At 39.2% G+C, this 17,898-nt stretch overlaps 1 protein-coding gene across 1 annotated transcript in view; it reads left to right on the forward strand.

Moving 5' to 3' along the window:
- Nucleotides 1-17,898, forward strand: part of Plcb1 (phospholipase C beta 1) — a 784,962-nt gene that overhangs the window by 689,151 nt on the left and 77,913 nt on the right. Inside the window, exons 28-31 of the mRNA XM_023718574.1 lie at nt 4,133-4,209; nt 4,319-4,408; nt 4,974-5,031; nt 5,451-5,537. Coding sequence (XP_023574342.1) covers nt 4,133-4,209; nt 4,319-4,408; nt 4,974-5,031; nt 5,451-5,537 — 312 coding nt within the window. The remainder of the gene's footprint in view (nt 1-4,132; nt 4,210-4,318; nt 4,409-4,973; nt 5,032-5,450; nt 5,538-17,898) is intronic.

A 17,898-nucleotide genomic window follows, 5' to 3' on the forward strand; every position in this document is an offset into this window, starting at 1 on the left:
TCAGCTGGGTGGGTCTTGCCTCTAGCCTCTTTGTAGGGAGTTCTGCTGAAGGGTTCTGTGCTGGGCCTGCGCTCTGGGTCTATTCAGGATCCCACCCGGCCCTGGGTCATCTCACTCACTCACCGGCCTGTGCTCTGGGTCTGTTCAGGACCCCGCGGCCTGGGTCGTCTCACTCACCCGCCGGGCCTGCACTCTGGGTCTGTTCAGGATCCCGCGGCCTGGGTTGTCTCACTCACTCCCGGGCCTGCGCTCTGGGTCTGTTCAGGATCCCAAGGCCTGGGTTGTCTCACTCACTCCCGGGCCTGCGCTCTGGGTCTGTTCAGGATCCCGCCGCCTCAACAGTATGACTCTTACCATATTTATTATAATACATAGTGTTGTTTTCCAACTAGTTATGCATATTACCAGATACATGTATGGAAAATTGGAAGAAGAAAGAAAAATATATATAAGAAATTAAGAATAAACAGAGGTCAAAGAATTGAAAAAAAATAGACAAAACAAATTCAGCATTAACTGCTCCTTTCCATAGTCCAGCATAAATCCACAGTACAGCTGTCTAAACCATTCTGCTTACATACATAGATATATCTCTTCCCCTCACTACCTATTCTGTCCTTCTCCTCAACTCAGTAATTCCCTTCTTTTGAGTAGGTTCATTCATTTTCCCCAGTATCTATTGTACCCTTCAAATTTTATTTTCTCTTTCAGGTTCTCATACTAAGGAGATAATATGATATTTGGGCATGAGGGTCTGATTTATTTCACCTAAGAGTATAGTGTCTAGTTGCACCTATTTAACAATAAATGCCTCCTAATTATCTGTTTTATAGCTGAATAATACTCCATTGTGTAAAAATACCATGTCTTCTTTATCCATTCCTCAGTTGATGGACATTTGGGTTGTTTCTAAAATTTAGCTATGACAAATTGCACTGCTATAAACATAGCTACATATATCTCTGTGATATGATGTTTTTAGGTCTCCTGGAAAAGTACCCAGGAGGAGAACAGCTGGCTTGAATGAGAACTCTAAACCTAGCTTTTTAAGGAATTGCCACACTGATTTCCATAGTGGTTGTACCAGCCTGCATTCCCACCAACAGTAGAGAAGGGTTCCTTTTCCCCACAGCACCTCCAGCATTTGTTATTGGATGACTTCTTGATGTTAACTATTCTTTCTGGGGTGAGATGGAATTTCAGTGTTGTGTTAATTTGCGTTCCTCAAATGACCAATAATGTTGAACTTTTTTTTATATATTTACCTTGCATTTGTGTCTCTTCAACTGAAAAGTATATTCATCTCAGATGCCCATGCCCATTTTTGGATTGGGTCTTTGAATTTGGGGGGGGCTTGACTTTTAAAAAATTCTTTGTATGTTCTAGATGGCAGGCCTTTGTCAGAGGGACAATTGGCTATATTTTTTTTCCCACTTTGTGGCTTTTCTTTTTAATCTGTTGGAGATTTCCTTTGAAGTGAAGAAACTTTTCAAAAGTATGAGATCCGAGTTGTTGATTCTTTAAAATATTTCCTATGCAGTTTGGTTTTTGTTCATGAACTCTCTACCTACCCCCATGTCTTTAAGACTTTTTCTTACATGTTCCTCCAGAAAACTTAGTGTTTCTGTTTTAATGTTTAAATCTTCAATTCAGTTTTATTGGATGATGATAGACATGGGTCTAATTTTAGCCTTAAGCATGTGGAATCCAGCTTTTCCAGCACCACTTTATTAAAGAGGCTTTCTTACAGTGAACATGTTTGGCCTTTTTATCGAAGATAAGGTTGCTGAGTGTTTTTATAGTTGTGTCTGGATCTTCTAATCTGTTCCACTGATCCTTAGGTCTGTGTTTTTGCCAGTATCTTGCTGATTTTATCACAGCAGCTTCAGAGTATAATTTTAGGTCAGGGATTGTGATACCTCCTAACTTTCCTTTGTTTCCTGGGATTGTTTTTTATATTCTGGGTCTCTTCTGGTTCCAGATGAATTTGAGAGACATTTTATCTAGCTTTGTGAGATATACTAATGGTATTTTAATTGGGATTGCATTAAATCTGTATAACAATTTGGGGAATATGGTCATTTTCACAATGTTTGTTCTTCCTATTCAGGAGAGTGGAATGTTATTTCATTTTCTCAAATCTTCTTTAATCTTTTTCTTAGAGTTCCATAATTTTCACTGTATAAATCTTTTACTTCCTTTGTGAGACTGATTTCTATATATTTCTTTTCTTTTAGGGGGATGTTATTGTGAAAGGTATGGTTTTCCTAATTTCCCTCTCAGTGTGATCATTGTTTTTGTACAAAAATGCTACTGATTCCTGGTTGTTGACTTTGTATTCTGCTACATTACTGAATTAGGTTATTAAATCTATAAGGCTCTTGGTGGAGTTTTTGCAGTCCTCTATATAGAGTATGTCATCTGCAAATAATGATAATTTCACTACTTCTTTTCCAGTCCTTATCCCTTTTATTTCTTTCTCTTGTCTAATTGCTCTGGGTAATGATTCAAGAACTATATTGAATAAGAGTGGAGACAGTGAACATCCTTGTCTTGTTCCTGATTTTAAAGTGAAGGCCTTCAGTTTTTGCCCATTTAGTATGATGCTGGCTGTTGGGCTGTCATAGATAGCTTTTATCAGGTTGCGATATAGACCATCAATTCCTATTTTCTGTAGGGTTTTTATCATGAATGAATGTTGGACTTTGTCAGAAGCTTTTTCTGCATCTATTAAAATGATCATGTGTTTTTTGTTCTTGGCTCTATTGATGTGCTATACTATATTTATGGAATTGCATATGTTGAACCATCCCTGCATTCCTGGGATGAATTCCACTTTGTCATGCTGTATAATCTTCTTGATGATTTGCTGCATTATTTTATTGAGGATTTTTACATATCAATTCATTAGAGATATTGACCTATAGTTGTTTTTCTATTTTTTTAATCTTTCTCTTGTTTAGGAATCAGAGTAATACTTGCCTCCAGGAAGGAGTTTGGGAGGATTGCTTCCCTTTCAATTTCATTGAACTGTTTGAGAAAAGTTGGCATTAAATCTTCTCTAAATTTCATATTGAATTCTGCTGCGAGTCCATCAGGACCTGGCCCCTTCTTGTGGATAGGATTTTTATTGTATTTTCAATTTCATTTCTCATTGGATTAGTGAGAGTTTGTATATCTTCTTGACTTAGCTTTGGCATTTCATATGTACCTTGGAAACTGTCCATTTCCTCTGTGTTTGACATATGGTGAGAGTAAAGATTTTGGAAGTAGGAATTAATGACCTGAATTTCTCTAAGATCTGTATTGATTTTGCCCTTTGCACTTCTTATTGTGTGAATTTATGTTTTTTCTTTCCTTTTTTGATTAGATTGGCTAAGGGTTTTTCAATTTTATTTATTCTTTCAAAGAACCTATATCATAAGTGTGATGATAGGATGACCCAATAGCATCCCTTGTGGGCTTAGTTTGTTAAGCAAATGGATTCAACATGATAAAACAATTGCATTGCTCACAATGCAGTTCAGTGGTGGGCAGAAGAGAGTTTCAATGTTTTTTTTTTTTTTTTTATCACCACCCAAAGTTATGTGTCAAAGACACAAACACCTCTTCTAACATGGGTAACTCATGTTATCCTTGAAGGATTTCTGCAATGATGGTGGATAGGAACCAAGAATTATAAATTATGGCTGATTATAACCTACATTGTATCATAGTCATACTGATATGACTTTATAGTCAGTGAAAATCACATTTCCTATCAAGAATATAGGTTCAGACAATGAACATTTTTGCCATAAATCACATTTCAAAAAAGTTCTACAGACAGAAACCTCCTTCCTCTTGCCTTTGCCCTGAGCCAAGCTGTAGTAAATGGAACATCAATCTAACGAATTTCGTTTAATTAAAAAGAGACACTAAGAAGAATTTCATATTAAAACTCATAGGCCCAGATAATGTGGTGCTTTTAAATTATGCCTCCATTGCCAATGTTAGATGTCTGGCAGTTTTGTCTATTGTTAAACATTCATCACAGATTTGGTTGCTTCAGATACAGATGGTGGGAAGCCTGGGAGGAGGGTGCTCTGTTTGTGATCATAAAAAACATCAAACTGGTATTTTCTTTCCCCAGCTTATTCAGAAGTTGACGGATGTTGCTGAAGAGTGTCAGAACAGTCAATTAAAGAAACTCAAAGAAATCTGTGAAAAGTAAGCCTTCATTCCCATTTTAATTAATGTGTGTTCTTAAGTTGATCAAACACCAATTGCCATTTGATGTGTGTGTTCTTTTTCTCTTATACTTCCATGTTGACTTCAGAGAAAAGAAGGAATTGAAAAAGAAAATGGATAAAAAGAGGCAGGAGAAGATAACAGAAGCTAAATCCAAAGACAAAAGCCAGATGGAAGAGTAAGTGGAACTCACTCTCCACTTGGTACCTAGAAATTTTATTTTAAAAATTTCTGTATCCAAGTATCAGTCCGTTAACCAAAGTCCCCTCTCTGAAGTGTTTCCTTGAAGCTTCTGAAGGATGCCTTTGTAAGGATTTTTGCAGTGAACTTGCAAGAAAAGTAGAATTAAAGTAAAGATTGAGACACAACCAGGGCTTTCTAGATAAGGTCTGTCGGGAAATGTCTCAATCCTCACTTCCCAAACTTTCAACCAATCTTCTCAGCATTCAGGGAATTCAGAGCCTCAGCCTTCAGGTGTGGAGGAAACTATCTTTGTTCAAGAGTAGGAGATTGGCCTTTACTTGTGAGGGTAATAAAATGCTGTGGGGAATAAGGACGTGGCTTAATGGTAGAGCACTTGCCCAGGATGTGCAAGGTCCCGAGTTTGATCCTCGGACCCACTCCCCCCCCCACACACACTCACTCAGGAGAGAGTTCTGCATACTTTAAACTAGCAATATGAGAGTTCCATGTTTGTTGGTTCTGGATGACTGCATTATGATTTATTCACTTTTTGCTTTCAGAGAGAAGACGGAGATGATACGGTCATACATCCAGGAAGTGGTGCAGTACATCAAGAGGGTACGGGTGCTTCATCGTGCTCTCCTGCTTGCAAACTGTGTGTGAGCATTAGGCCAGCCAGCCCCTGTGGCCTTCCGGGAGGACAGGCGTGCTGTGTGGTGTCTGTTCCTCCCCAGCACCCAGGCGAGCTGCTCTGTGGCACTCTGTAATCAAAATTTCTGCAAGTTTAATGGCAACATACGTATATGTAAAAAATGATATAAAATGGCCAGGCAAAAATCACATCCTGCAGTAGGAGCTGAGAGATGACATAAAAGGGAGTTTTCCCAAAAGAAACTTTAGTTGTCCTTAGTGAAAGACAAGATTGCAACTTTCAGGGCTAGTCCTTCCGTTCCATTTCCTTTTGAAAACACATACACTTTTGATATTTTTTTTTCCTGGAAGTGACCCTTTTATTCTTTCTGCTAACTTCCTTATAGCTAGAAGAGGCACAAAGTAAAAGGCATGAGAAGCTTGTGGAGAAACACAAGGAGATCCGCCAGCAGATCCAGGACGAGAAGCCCAAGGTAAGCAGCCTTCGATGATGACACACGATCACTTCACTGTTCTTTCTACTGAGTTAGAATATAAGCTTCCTGGCTCAGGTAAGTACCTCCCACATGCGCCTGGCTCAGCTCTCACAGTAACGCTTGTGTATCTCCATGAACACTTCATCACAATCTTCCCAAGCATTTCTAACAGGCTGGCGAGCTTCCAAAATATGCAGGTGTATCGCACCTGCCTTAAGAGATTTAGCTTCAGGTGATCGGAGGCATGGCTCAGACACAGGTGTTTTTTATATCTCCACTGCCCGAGCTGATTCTGTACTTGGAGACTAATCAAGCCTCTGTCCAGCTTCCGGTGATCTGGTGTAATCTTGTAGTGACAGACTTCGACCAGCAGAGGGTGTCATGTATCAAAATCACGCTGGTTTACATCCAGCACGATATTCTCATTAACCAGAAAAAAGCAAATCTTTTTTCTCTCATAGTGACAGCTTATTGGAATTCCACTTTAGAATTATATTATGGATGGAGGCAGAGCTAGTTTTGTGGTGGAGTGGGTGCTTAGCACAGGCAAGGTCCTTATTGGGTCCCTCGTAATAATCAAACCAAACCAAACCAAACCAAACCAAACCAAACCAAACCAAACCAAACCAAACCAAACCAATTACATTACTTTCATTGCTTGTTAAAATCAGTCATCTCATAAATATTAAATTTAATTAACTTTAATATTAATTGAAGATCTATAAATCAAATTCTTTCTGGTTACCTAATAGCACCTCAGTTTTAGATGATTATACCCATTTTGATTAATCACTGAATACTTAACTGTAAGTGTAAAAAAAAAAATTACTTCTCTATCTTTCTGTCTTTCAATCTGAGGTCAAACATGAACTCTGGAAAGCACTGATATTCTATGTGAATGCTTTTTTGAGTCTTCAAAGTTCCAGTGTTAGTTTTATTTAGTTTTATTTTGCTGCTTATCCTGTTCTTCCCAATTACTAGAGATAAATTTCTTGTAGCTAGTTCAAATACATTTTCTAGTTATATATATTCTGCTTTCATATTTTTTTGTATGAGAACTTTATGTTTTTGAACTTCTAATGTGTTTTAGGCTTGGAGCTATACAATATCACCAAGCAAGAATTAGTAATGACTTAGATATATTGTTAATTCTTATGTTTCTCATGTAAGTATACAAGTTACATATTCTTATCCATCCTGTCAGCCTGCTTAAGCTCAAAATCAATGGGATAAATGTTAGCATAATTTAAGCCTCTGTTTTACAGTAATCTCCCCCTTATACGCAGTTTCACGCTCCTTGGTTTTAGTTTCTCCAAAGCAGATGTGGTCCAAAATTATTGAATGGAAAATTCCAGAAATAAAATGAAAATTTATAAGTTTTAAATTGCATACTATAGGGCTAGGGAGATAGCTCGGCAGTCCAAGTGCCTCAGTGGCCAGTACAAGGACCCAGGTTCAATCCCTGGTACTACATGCTGCACCAGCCCCAGCAACCTGGGTGCACCAGGCCAGCCCTCAAACTGGGTGTGATGGTGCACGCCTATAATCCCAGCACTGGGGAGGCTGAAACAGGAGGATCATTGAGTCTGAGCTGTGTAGTGAAACCCTGCACCAAACAAACAAATAAATACATATTTTTAAAAATAAATAAATTGCACACATTTCTAAGTATGTGATAAATCTCTCACCACCCTAATGAAGAGACCTGGCAGGCAACCCTCCCTTTGCACATTTTATCCACACTATATGTGCGACCCACCCATTAGTCACCTAATAGCTCTCTGTTGTAAGAGCAACTGTCAGGGTATTGTGTTTGTGTAAACCTCTTTAAATATAATAATGGCTCCAAAATACAAAAGTAGTGATGTAAAGGAAGCAGTAAGCCATAACACTCAAGAGTTCAGATTAAATCTGATATTTCATGGCAATGCTAGGAGAAAAACATACCATGCATGGGGATCAGGCACCCACTTGGGGTCTTGCAATGCATCTCCCATGGATAAGAAGGAATACTGTATTTGCCATTCAAGATCTGCAAGTACTCAAATATTTGGAGTAAAAGAACCAAGTTCAACTAAAACTTGAGAAATATCTCAATAACAAGTACCAAGTGGATATATTCAGACACATATTTTCAATCCATGCTCTCTGAAGTTAAAGTTTGTCATTACTTTGTGCATTCACATAATTTCATTGTGGTCAAGGTCTTATTGACCAGCTTTTGTATTCTAAAAAAATCCCCCTTGAGAAATAATATTTTCACACATTTATATTTTGCTGTGTGTGTATTGGTCCCACAATGCCAAATAAATAAAATGCAATACAAATGTGTTAAAATTATATTACTCACTACAAATAAATCAGAGACTTTTATGTGACTGTTCTAGGTCATCATGATTAGAATCAGCTTTGGTAGATGTCAAAACACCTCTTAAACTTCTTAGCTAGATGTAGCCAAACATTAAAGAAACTAGTAACTTTTGGCCAATTTATCAGAAAGATTGTAACCAGCTGCAATTTTAGAGAAAACTCAACTAAAATCAGTTTAAATAATAACAAATTTAGTAAGTCATACTTCTAGAAATTTAGAAATATCAGTTTTAGGGCTAGTTAGTTTAGTGGCTCAGTCTGGGTATTTTCAGAATTCCCATTGTCTTGCCTTTCATCCCCAGGCTATAGACTCAGTCACAAGGTAGTTGTCACAGCTCTCTGCATGGTGAACTTACAAAACCGTTCAAAGGCAGGATGGGAAAGTCTTCATTTTGTTACACATTTTGAGGTTAAAGAAAACCTTCCTAAATCCCCCCACAGGAGTCCCCTCATTGGCTATAATGTCACCACAGTCTCATACATGGCAGGAATGTAAATTTCATGATGGTGTTGAGTGATTAAGAATCCTTCACAAGAGTAGAAAGCATTCACCTTCCCAACTCCATGGTTACTATGTACCTGAACAAAATAGATGTTTTATCATCATACATGCAGTACATACCAATTGGGTGGGTAATTAGCAATATGCTGCAAACACATTCATTATAATTTTTTATTTCTTTGTCTTGGTTCCTTGGAATGAGATCTGAAGTATTTCCATAAATTTTTATTCATTCTATTGGCTTCTCTTTTACTATTAAATAGATACCCCATTCATTTCCCTTTGCTCTTCATCCAGAAAGTTGCCTTTCTGATGATTTTGTTGCAAATGACATTGAAGGTTGCTCTATGTCAGTCTATGGCATTTATTGAAGATGTTCTTCAGTGATTAATAGTGTATTTTGAAACTATGACTTCAATAACAAAATCAGATGTCATACATGTTAGTATTGTAGGACACAGAGACAAAGGAAAGTAACAGTAACAATATGAGAAGTGTGTTAGCTTTCTGTCACTGTCACAAAAATCCCTGAGATAATCAACTTTATTCTGCTCACAGTCTCAGAGTTTTGAGTCCTTGGTTGCTTGGACCTGTCACCTGGCACTTGTAGTGACAGAGCGCCTCTAGCGGCAGGTGCTCAGGGTGGAGGAAGCCGTTCACCACTTGGTGATCCGAAGCAAGAGTAGAGGGAGCAGCTAGAGTCCCAGTGTCCCTCTCAAGAGCCACCCTAAGGCCCTAACGCCTTCTCACTAGGCTCCACCTTCTGAGGTTTCTACCATCTAACAGTCATGACACAGACTGGGGAATAAAGCTTTAACATATGTGTTTGGGCCAGGGCATTTCAGATGCCAGCTACAGCAAGAAGCATGGAAAGAGGAAGAGGAAAACAGTAAGATGTGGAGGTGGACCAAAGCAATGACAAAATGTGTGGCACGAGTGCCTGGGAGACGCCAAGCAGCTGAGCAGTCATGGGCGCTCCAGCAACTGTGGACCCTGTACAAGGAATGGAGTAGTGCTAGCCTTCACGCGGTCCATCTTCCCATGCAGTATGGACCTGACCTTTGAAACTTGACTTAGCTAGACATGAGGGAAATTACCAAAAGGTGAAACAATATAAAAGAAGAATAACCCAAGCAAATAAGATGAATTAATATAGCATCTATAGAATAGGTGAGTTCACTTCTATTCATTCAAAAGTTCACTGGGTCACTTCTGTTCATTCAGAAAGATCAGAAGGCTGATGGTGTACAACATCAAGAAATGTATGAACTGTTCCACCACTGAGTTTTGAACAGACAATTTGAACTGAATGCGGATAGTTATTTTAGTTGTCCCATTTGACAACAGGCATCAGGCGCTTTGCATATGTAGAGCTCATTTTTTCCCATATATAAAGACATTTAGTAAGTCTATTCTTTTTTCATGTAATCTTATTGGCATTTCAGAAAATAGAGGTAGGTGGTCTGCAGAGGCATCTCGTTTAATAGATAAATATTTTAGCCTCAGCTTCACATAGGATCAAGTTGTACATTATTACCCAAAAGTCCCACTGAAACTCATTAAGTTACAAACAAGAATAGACATTTTTAAGAGAGAATATTCGCCCAAACTTCTTTTGAGTAGAATTCCAGCAGAGAGATAGTTCACTCAATCCCTAAGAGTCTTCAATTTTGGTTAAGATGTATCTTTTCATGAAATTCATAGCTTTAGAATTCTTATGCCAGATGCCAAAAACATTGACCAATCTTCCAACTCAGTGACATAATTGGTTTCCTTGGGATTTCCACGGGAAAGAGAGAGAAGCAAATCAAGGACCTGCTGTTGAGGTAGAGAAACCACGCCTTCTGTGGTCCTGCTCAACTCTGAGTTAGACTGTTAAGCAAAAGGCCTTCTGCTTTTGGCCTGGAACACTTCACACAGACTTATGTCAACAGGTGGAAACATCATTCATCAGGAGTTGCCCTGAGTCAGCTGCGACTATTCTAATGTATATCGATCATTCCACAGCAACTGGCTCTCGTTACAAGAAGAATCATCTTTTGCAAGGGCTTCTTAATGAACTGTCTCCCTAACCTCATAAAATAGTCAATAAATCTGTAATTTACTTCTTCTCCAACAATTTGTCTTTGATATTTCTTAGGACATAGGTTTTCTGTTTTAGTTTAGCCCAGCGTCAAGAGAGAATTCCAGGAAGCTTTAGGACATTTTAATTGATCCCCAAGGCACATTTCATCACGGAGCCACTGGCAATTTTGCTCCTCCATCCGGGGAATAGAGACTGATTTTCCTCATTTCCCCTCTGACATCTTTGTAACAGGATGTGTGAGTCATCTCCCTGCAAGGCATCTCTTATCAGGACTACTGTGCTGTCTTAGGCAGAGCCCTCAATGTGGCTAATATTTCCCTGTGCTTGGGGTATCATGGGAGACTAACTTGAGGATTTAAGCTAAAAACTTTTCTTTTAAACGATTCATTTCTTCTCCTCTAATGTTTGGATACTTGATGGGAAAATGTGGTTTCTTCTGGCCAGCAACAATTGGAACTTTTATAGGTGCCAGGACTCAGAGGGAGACCGAGCTGCCTATAGGCTTTGTGCTCTCACTCAGATATTTTTTTTTATTTTCAAGAGAATTTTAACAAAAACAATAAAAATGGTATAGAATTTCAAAACCAGATGATAGGAAATTAACAATGGTTTTTATTTTGTATCTTATCTTTAAAGTAGTTTCTCAAAAATACCTGTTCCTTATTATGCCTAAGATGTTTGAAATGCAGTGAGATAGTGAGGTTAAGCTTGATAGCCTAAATCGTTTGATAATAACAATAAGCTTTTCTTCTGGATGGTTAACAACCTAAGTTTGCAGACCAAAATTAGAGAAAAAGGAGGGATACAAGGAAAGCCAACATTTTGGCCCTAGCCTTCTAAGGTCAATTAAGACTCAGGACATATGAGAACTTGTACTGTAACGTCATGTACCTCGGTAGTGTCCCAAATTTTCTGATCAAGAAGATAATGGGGCCAAAGAGGAAAGTGATCGATGACGTAGAGTGGGCCTAAGGAGAGTCACATGGGGAGAAGACACTCTCTCAGGCTTTCACAGAGAGCACATTGGCCAAGCAATGGCCATGACTCATCCACATGGCTGCACTGACAAAGGTTCTACAATCTGAGGTACAGGATCTCAGGACAAATTCTGAGGGCATTTCACTGACCTTCTCGGACCAAAAAGCTACAACTCTTGTTGCATAGGTCCTGCTTTACCTTGGTCTTAACCATCCAGTAGAAAAGTATGAAGTCGAAATATAAGAAATAAAGCCATGCTGTTAAGTTGAGCTGTGGGGGACTCAGGTCAATAATTTCTGACATTGCCAGTTAAACAGAAGACCCAATGCTATTATGGGCTACTGGACTCTTTTAGAACATTTTGCTGAGTTTACACACCTATAATATTCAGTAATGGAACTTAGAAAAAATGGGGTATACCTATGAATGTCCATTTTGTATCTGTGTATTCAAAGTGGTTGGGATAGATATATAGTTGCATTCTCTTAATGAATAGAATGATTTGTTCTAATGGTGTTTGTAAATAGGATCACAAGTCCGCATCTTGTACAGCAATTAACCACTAAGAAGAATATATGCAGTGTATTATTTGTTGAAAAAAATAAAAAAATAAAGTAGTTTCTCAGATTATAAGATACAGGCACTCAAGCATGCAAAATTGATCCAACAATATAAATACTAATTGTACTTTCAATGAGCTAATGGAATCCAATACTACAGTTATCTTAGCTATCTTATGTGTGTGTGTGTGTGTGTGTGTGTGTGTGTATTTTTTTTTCCTTTTCCCCACTCCAGTTCTTTCCTTTTTAGCAATTTCTTTCCCTTTCACAGCATTGTTTGTACATTTTGGATTTGATTTACTCATTAAGTTACTTACACAAAGGACACAATACAATGTTTATACATGCGAGTCTGATTAATTCACTTACAAGTATGGTCTGCAGTTACATCCATTTAGCTATAAAAGCCTTGAGTTTATCTTTCTTTATTTGTTTTGTTTTTTTTTTCTTTGGTTCTGGTGACTTGAACTCAGGACCTTGAGCTTGCTAGATGGGTGCTGTGCCACTGAGCTATATCTCCAGCCCAAGTTTATCTTTCTTTATAGCTGAGTAGTATATATAGTTATATATTTCATATATATATTCATATATATTATTTAAGCTCTTTAAGGAAATGGATCTTATTCCTTTTTTTCTTCTCTTAACTGTTTATTATTTCTGTTTTGTTTATTTGAGCCACCCTACAGGCAATTTTTTTCTAACCTTTTCTAATGCACTAATTTTTGTACAAATTGCTGTTACGTTTTTTGCTGTCATGTCTTCATTTCAGGTAGTGTGTTGTATGTTATTTCTAGAAGTTCCAGTTGGTTTATTTTCAGATCTATGGTCTGTGTGCCCCAGCATGATGCAGGGAAGACTCCCCATGAGACCCCTCCTTCTGGACAGGCCAGGGGGGTGTTGGTTTCACATGGCAGGGCTGTCAAAAGATGCACCCAGCATCCACAGCATTAGCAAATGCCCATGTGGGCAAAAATAACTTCCTTGCTTATTACTTGTCTGAGTTCCATGTCCCCTTTTCTTTAGACCTGATCATTCTTGAAGTTTTTGTAGCTAAAGTCTTTAAGGCAGATAGTTTTCACATTAAATCTAGGTAGTTATTTTCAGTGAGAAAGATGGTCCAAATTACTTACTTGAAATAGTCTTTACCAGAAGTAGTGTTTTTGAAAGTTTTTTAAATTAGTGTATGTAATACTGGGAATTTAACTAAAGAAGCAGAGTCAATAGGAAGTAGAGGTGTGTGTGTGTGTTGCAAGGAATTGGTGTGTGAAGTTGTGAAGGCTGGCTCCATGTATTCCCACAGGACTGTCTCCCTACTTATTTTTTGGACTAGGTGGAAGGCTGTCTGGCAGGAAAGAGTAACAAGCAGGCTTGGTGATGAAGGTACCCTGCTGAAACTGAGACTCTTACAGAGTTGAACACAGACACACACACACACACACACACACACATTTTCTCTGAGCAAGAGTCACAAAAGCTAAAGACTCAAGGGGAAAGGCAGTGACTGAAGCCCCAGCTTCTGCTTCCCTATGACCAGATGAATCAGCAGAGCAGCTGGAACTATAACACTTGGATGTTACAAAATGGCCGCTGCCTCCATCATGCCCTTCCATCCTCCAGGAAACCCATGAGAACTGAAAGCCTACAAAAAGGAACTATGGGAAATGTAGTTTAGTGCAGCCAAGGTGGAACATTACAGAAGCTTGACACAGTTGTATAGTCAGGATGCTTTGTTTACTTTTTCAGATAATTTTAGTTTAAAAAAATTAAATTTCTTTTGAAAACTTTGGACTATATGATTGCAATAACATGCAAATAAATCCCTGCAGCTCTGAAGAACCACACCTTAGGCCCCTGTGGTAGTCCCCTGACCTGTATCTTGTGCCTTTGGTTGCTTCCTGGACTTCTGTTGTCCATTGTCTCCTAGAACTTAGATTCACATGAATGCCACTGATTCCTCCCCCATCTTTGCCCCACCAGTTTTCTTTCCCTTCCTTTTCTATATTTTTCCTCCCTAAGAATGAGGTAATACGGGAGCACAGTGAAAGCTGCATTGGATGGAAGGCAGGGGATCTGAGGACAACATTCTGCACCTGCTAGCTTATAGGACTTGTGTGATCCAGAATTTCTCATCAGACACTGGGAAGATCAGGAGTTGAAGGCAATGGGCTTGAATACCACTGGGTTTCCTCTTCCTCTCTGCATACACAGAGAAGTTTATACAACCATGGTTGAAAAACCTTGAGAGTTAGTGTCTGCTTTTATCTGTCTGCCATAGTGCATGATTTATAGGAATTTTTCTACTACTAATTAGATTTTTTTATTCTCAATATAACTGGATTTGCCTGGGAATAGTCAATCATATAGGATCCACACACTTTGCAAAGCAAACAATATAAAAATTTAATACCTGGAAACCAGTATCTGATTTTATAATGGCCCCCAGTTCTTTCAGGGAAAAGAAGCCCTAACTCAAAGCAAGAGAAATATCGGCCTCCAGAAAATCTGGAGAGGAACTATATTAGGTGATTTCAAGCATTTGATGAAGTAGACTATATGGGGTGGCAAGAAGACAATCACCAAAAGGCAAATGCTGGATTGCTGGTCTGAAAATAACACTGAAGGAACAGGTGTGGTAGTACATGCCTGTAATTCCTGCATTCAGGAGGCTTAGGCAGCAAGATCACTGGAAGTTCAAGGCCACCCTGGACTACATAGTTCAAAGCCAGCTTGAAATAACAGTGAGATCCTGTCTCAAAAACAAAAGAAGACAAAACAAAACATAACACCACCGAAGGACATTTAGGCTCAGAAGTAGTAAAATAGGGTCTGCGCGCAAGAGTTACCAAGAGTTACAATCTCTATCTTTTATTACACCTCAGGCCAAATTAGCATAAAAAATAGGCCATAAGGGTCCTGTTTATATATTTCCTGTCAACAAAAATCAATTGATAGAAGTTCTTTGCATGTATTTAATCATTAATTGAATTTGACAAGGTTTTCAAATTTATAGCTGAAGCTAAGGCTCAGATTATGTTTTCCCATTTCGAAGTCTCAAACACAGATACGTAGATTCCCATTCAAACAACTTTCTACAACTGGAAGGCAGCTTTGGAGGCTTAATCATTTTGACAACAAAAAAGTTTTTGCTTTGAGTAGTTAAGCATGTTTATGAGAAATTTTTGTAAAAGAGAGTAGCCTGCAGCATGTCTGTTTTGGGTATATGAAGACAACAGAAAATATATTGCCTTCTATCTTTAGTTGAAAAGGATTAATTTTCTTTTTCACATTTTATCCCTCTTCAAAAACATTCTGCCCTTGTTTTTTTAAGAGGCCAAAGCCACTATCATCCTTCCCTTGGGCTTGGAACAGCCTCCTAAGCCATCTTCCTGCTGCACTGGGTATCCCCACAGCATTCTCCCAGCACAACAGACAGAGCCACCCTTTACATTTGGCCACTCTCCTGTTCAAGACCCCTCAGTGGCTTCCAAATCCCTCACAAAACGTGAGAAGAACCAACATGCCCCAATCCCACTCATTGCTGTGCCCCTCCATCCTTCACTCATTGACCTACTTTTTGTTCAGTCTGTCCCAGGAACTCCTCGATGGAACCCACAGACCACGGAGTCCCAGCATGGCTGCTGTGTGATCCGAGTCCTCATCTCCCAAGTGTCTCCTTGGGCCACTTCCTGTTGACTCTCAAACCTTTCTCAACCCTGTCTTCTCAAGAAGCCTTTCCAGGATCATTCCATCTACACCTGCAACCTACCAGCCCCTCTCCTGCCCTGGTCTTTCTTCCCCTTTTCACTTTGCTCTACTTCCTGTTTTCCCTAGACTTGCCACGTCTTCGCCATACTTCCCCTTCTTTCCTAAAGTTGTTCCCTAAGCATTTCCCTCAGTGTTGGCCCTTCCCCAGTAGGGACTGAACTCTGCCAGCATGGGGCCTTAGCTCATTTCCCCACTGTTGCTTGCTCATACCCTTGACTGCTAGACACCCAACAACAATGTCCAGCACACAGTTGGTATTCAACAGATGCTCAGACTTTTGAAAATACAGAATGCTTCTTGGATTTGAATGCCATCTTCACCCAAACTCATTTACTCTGCATCCTTCCAATGTTAGTACATAGGCTGACAAAGGTGGTATCAATAAATACTTTGTGAGTGAATGATGTATATAGAAGGCTAATTAAATTAAGTTTGCACTTAAGAAAAGGTCTCTCTCTTCAGGAGAGAAATAAGGCCAGACTTATTGTATTTCTCAGATGCAAAAAGATGTCAGTGATTCAACATCTTCTCTCAGATTTCTTGATGATGGTGGGATTTTTGAGGACAATTTCCCAGAAGTCATAGCTGTCATTGTACCTAGCATGTGATCCCTGGACAGGATGGAGATGATCCATACATATCTCACCTGTCAGTTCCACTGCCTTTGCTGGGGTAGGTGTAGGCAACTGAAGGTGTTACATCTCTATTCCAAACTCACACCCAGAGACCTAACATGCCACTCCTTTGAGATTCCACATAATTTAGCAGCCCTTCCACTGCTGTAAAAATGACAGCCTCCCTTTCTTTCCACACAGGGGGAAGGTTCCTCCTCATTCTTGTCGGAAACTTGCCATGAGGATCCCTCTGTTTCCCCCAACTTTACTCCCCCCAACCCTCAAGCTCTCAAGTGGTGACCACGTCCTTCCGGCCAGGTAGGACTGGATGGGAGGGCTGGCTTTTGAGAGAAGGGATGTGTGTGTGGCCAGCCCATGTCCTGGCCTCTGAGGCCTCACTGCTCCCTTTTACATTCCCATCTTTTTTCTTCTGAAGTTCCCAACCACACCCATGGTGCTTTGCTCATCCACTGGCTTCCTCTGGCTTTGATTTACTTGTCATAATACTCTCTGCCTGACACAAAGCCCATGCTCCCACGTTACTTGCTTCCTTCTCTTCTCTACTTGTAAAATCGGTTCCATTTTATCTTTGGGCTTTTTTTTTTCTTGCAGGCAGACTATTCTCTTCACTTTGGAAACATTTCTTTTTCCATTTCTACTTTTAGCTGCACTGTTTTCTTCCAGTCTTATTATCCTAAGATCCACTGCTTTTAAGTGCACTCTTAGGGAATCTTCTCAACACGCTCCACTCAACCAAAAACACCAGTCCTCTGAATGTTCAACAAGGTTGATTTTATTCCCACATGCTGTTTTGAGTTGAAGGGGCAGCTCATGATTCTCTGACTTTCTAGAGAGCAAGGTTCTAGAAGCAAGGTTCTTGGAAATACCTCAAAACAAAAACAAAAACAAAAAGGTTTGCTCAAGTGACAAGCTAACAATTAGAACCAACTGAAGCTTGGAGGGTAGAGTAGATTAAAAAGTCTTTAATTTTCAAACAAAGATGCACTTGAAATGCATTGTATTCTTTTCAATAATAAGAAAACTGGCCTAAATCATTGCAAAGAGTGGCATTTTATTTTATTTTATTTTATTTTTTTAATGTATTTATTTATTTATGTGTGTGTGTGTGTGTGTGTGTGTGTGTGTGTCCAGCTCAGCCCACCAGGGGGCGGGGCTGGCTGGCATGTGGTGCTGGGGGATTGAACCGCGGTCCCTGTGCTTTGCTAAGCTTGTTCTAAGTAGGTGCTTTAGACCACTGAGCCATCTCACCAGCCCAAGAGTGGCATTTTAGAGACAAGGAGTTATTCTTATGATTCTTTTTTATAACAGCCATCTTTAATAGTGCAGTAAGTTAGCTGTTATTGACAAGACTTATTGAATATTATGAAATAATGGAGAGGATTATTATTAATAATAAATAATATCATTCTGTGTTAGTTAAAAATCTTGAAACCTTTTTTAAAAAATGTGTTTGGTACAGGGT

The sequence above is a fragment of the Octodon degus genome, unplaced genomic scaffold, assembly GCF_000260255.1.
Source record: "Octodon degus isolate 3935 unplaced genomic scaffold, OctDeg1.0 scaffold00060, whole genome shotgun sequence".
Classification (NCBI taxonomy): Eukaryota; Metazoa; Chordata; class Mammalia; order Rodentia; family Octodontidae; genus Octodon; species Octodon degus.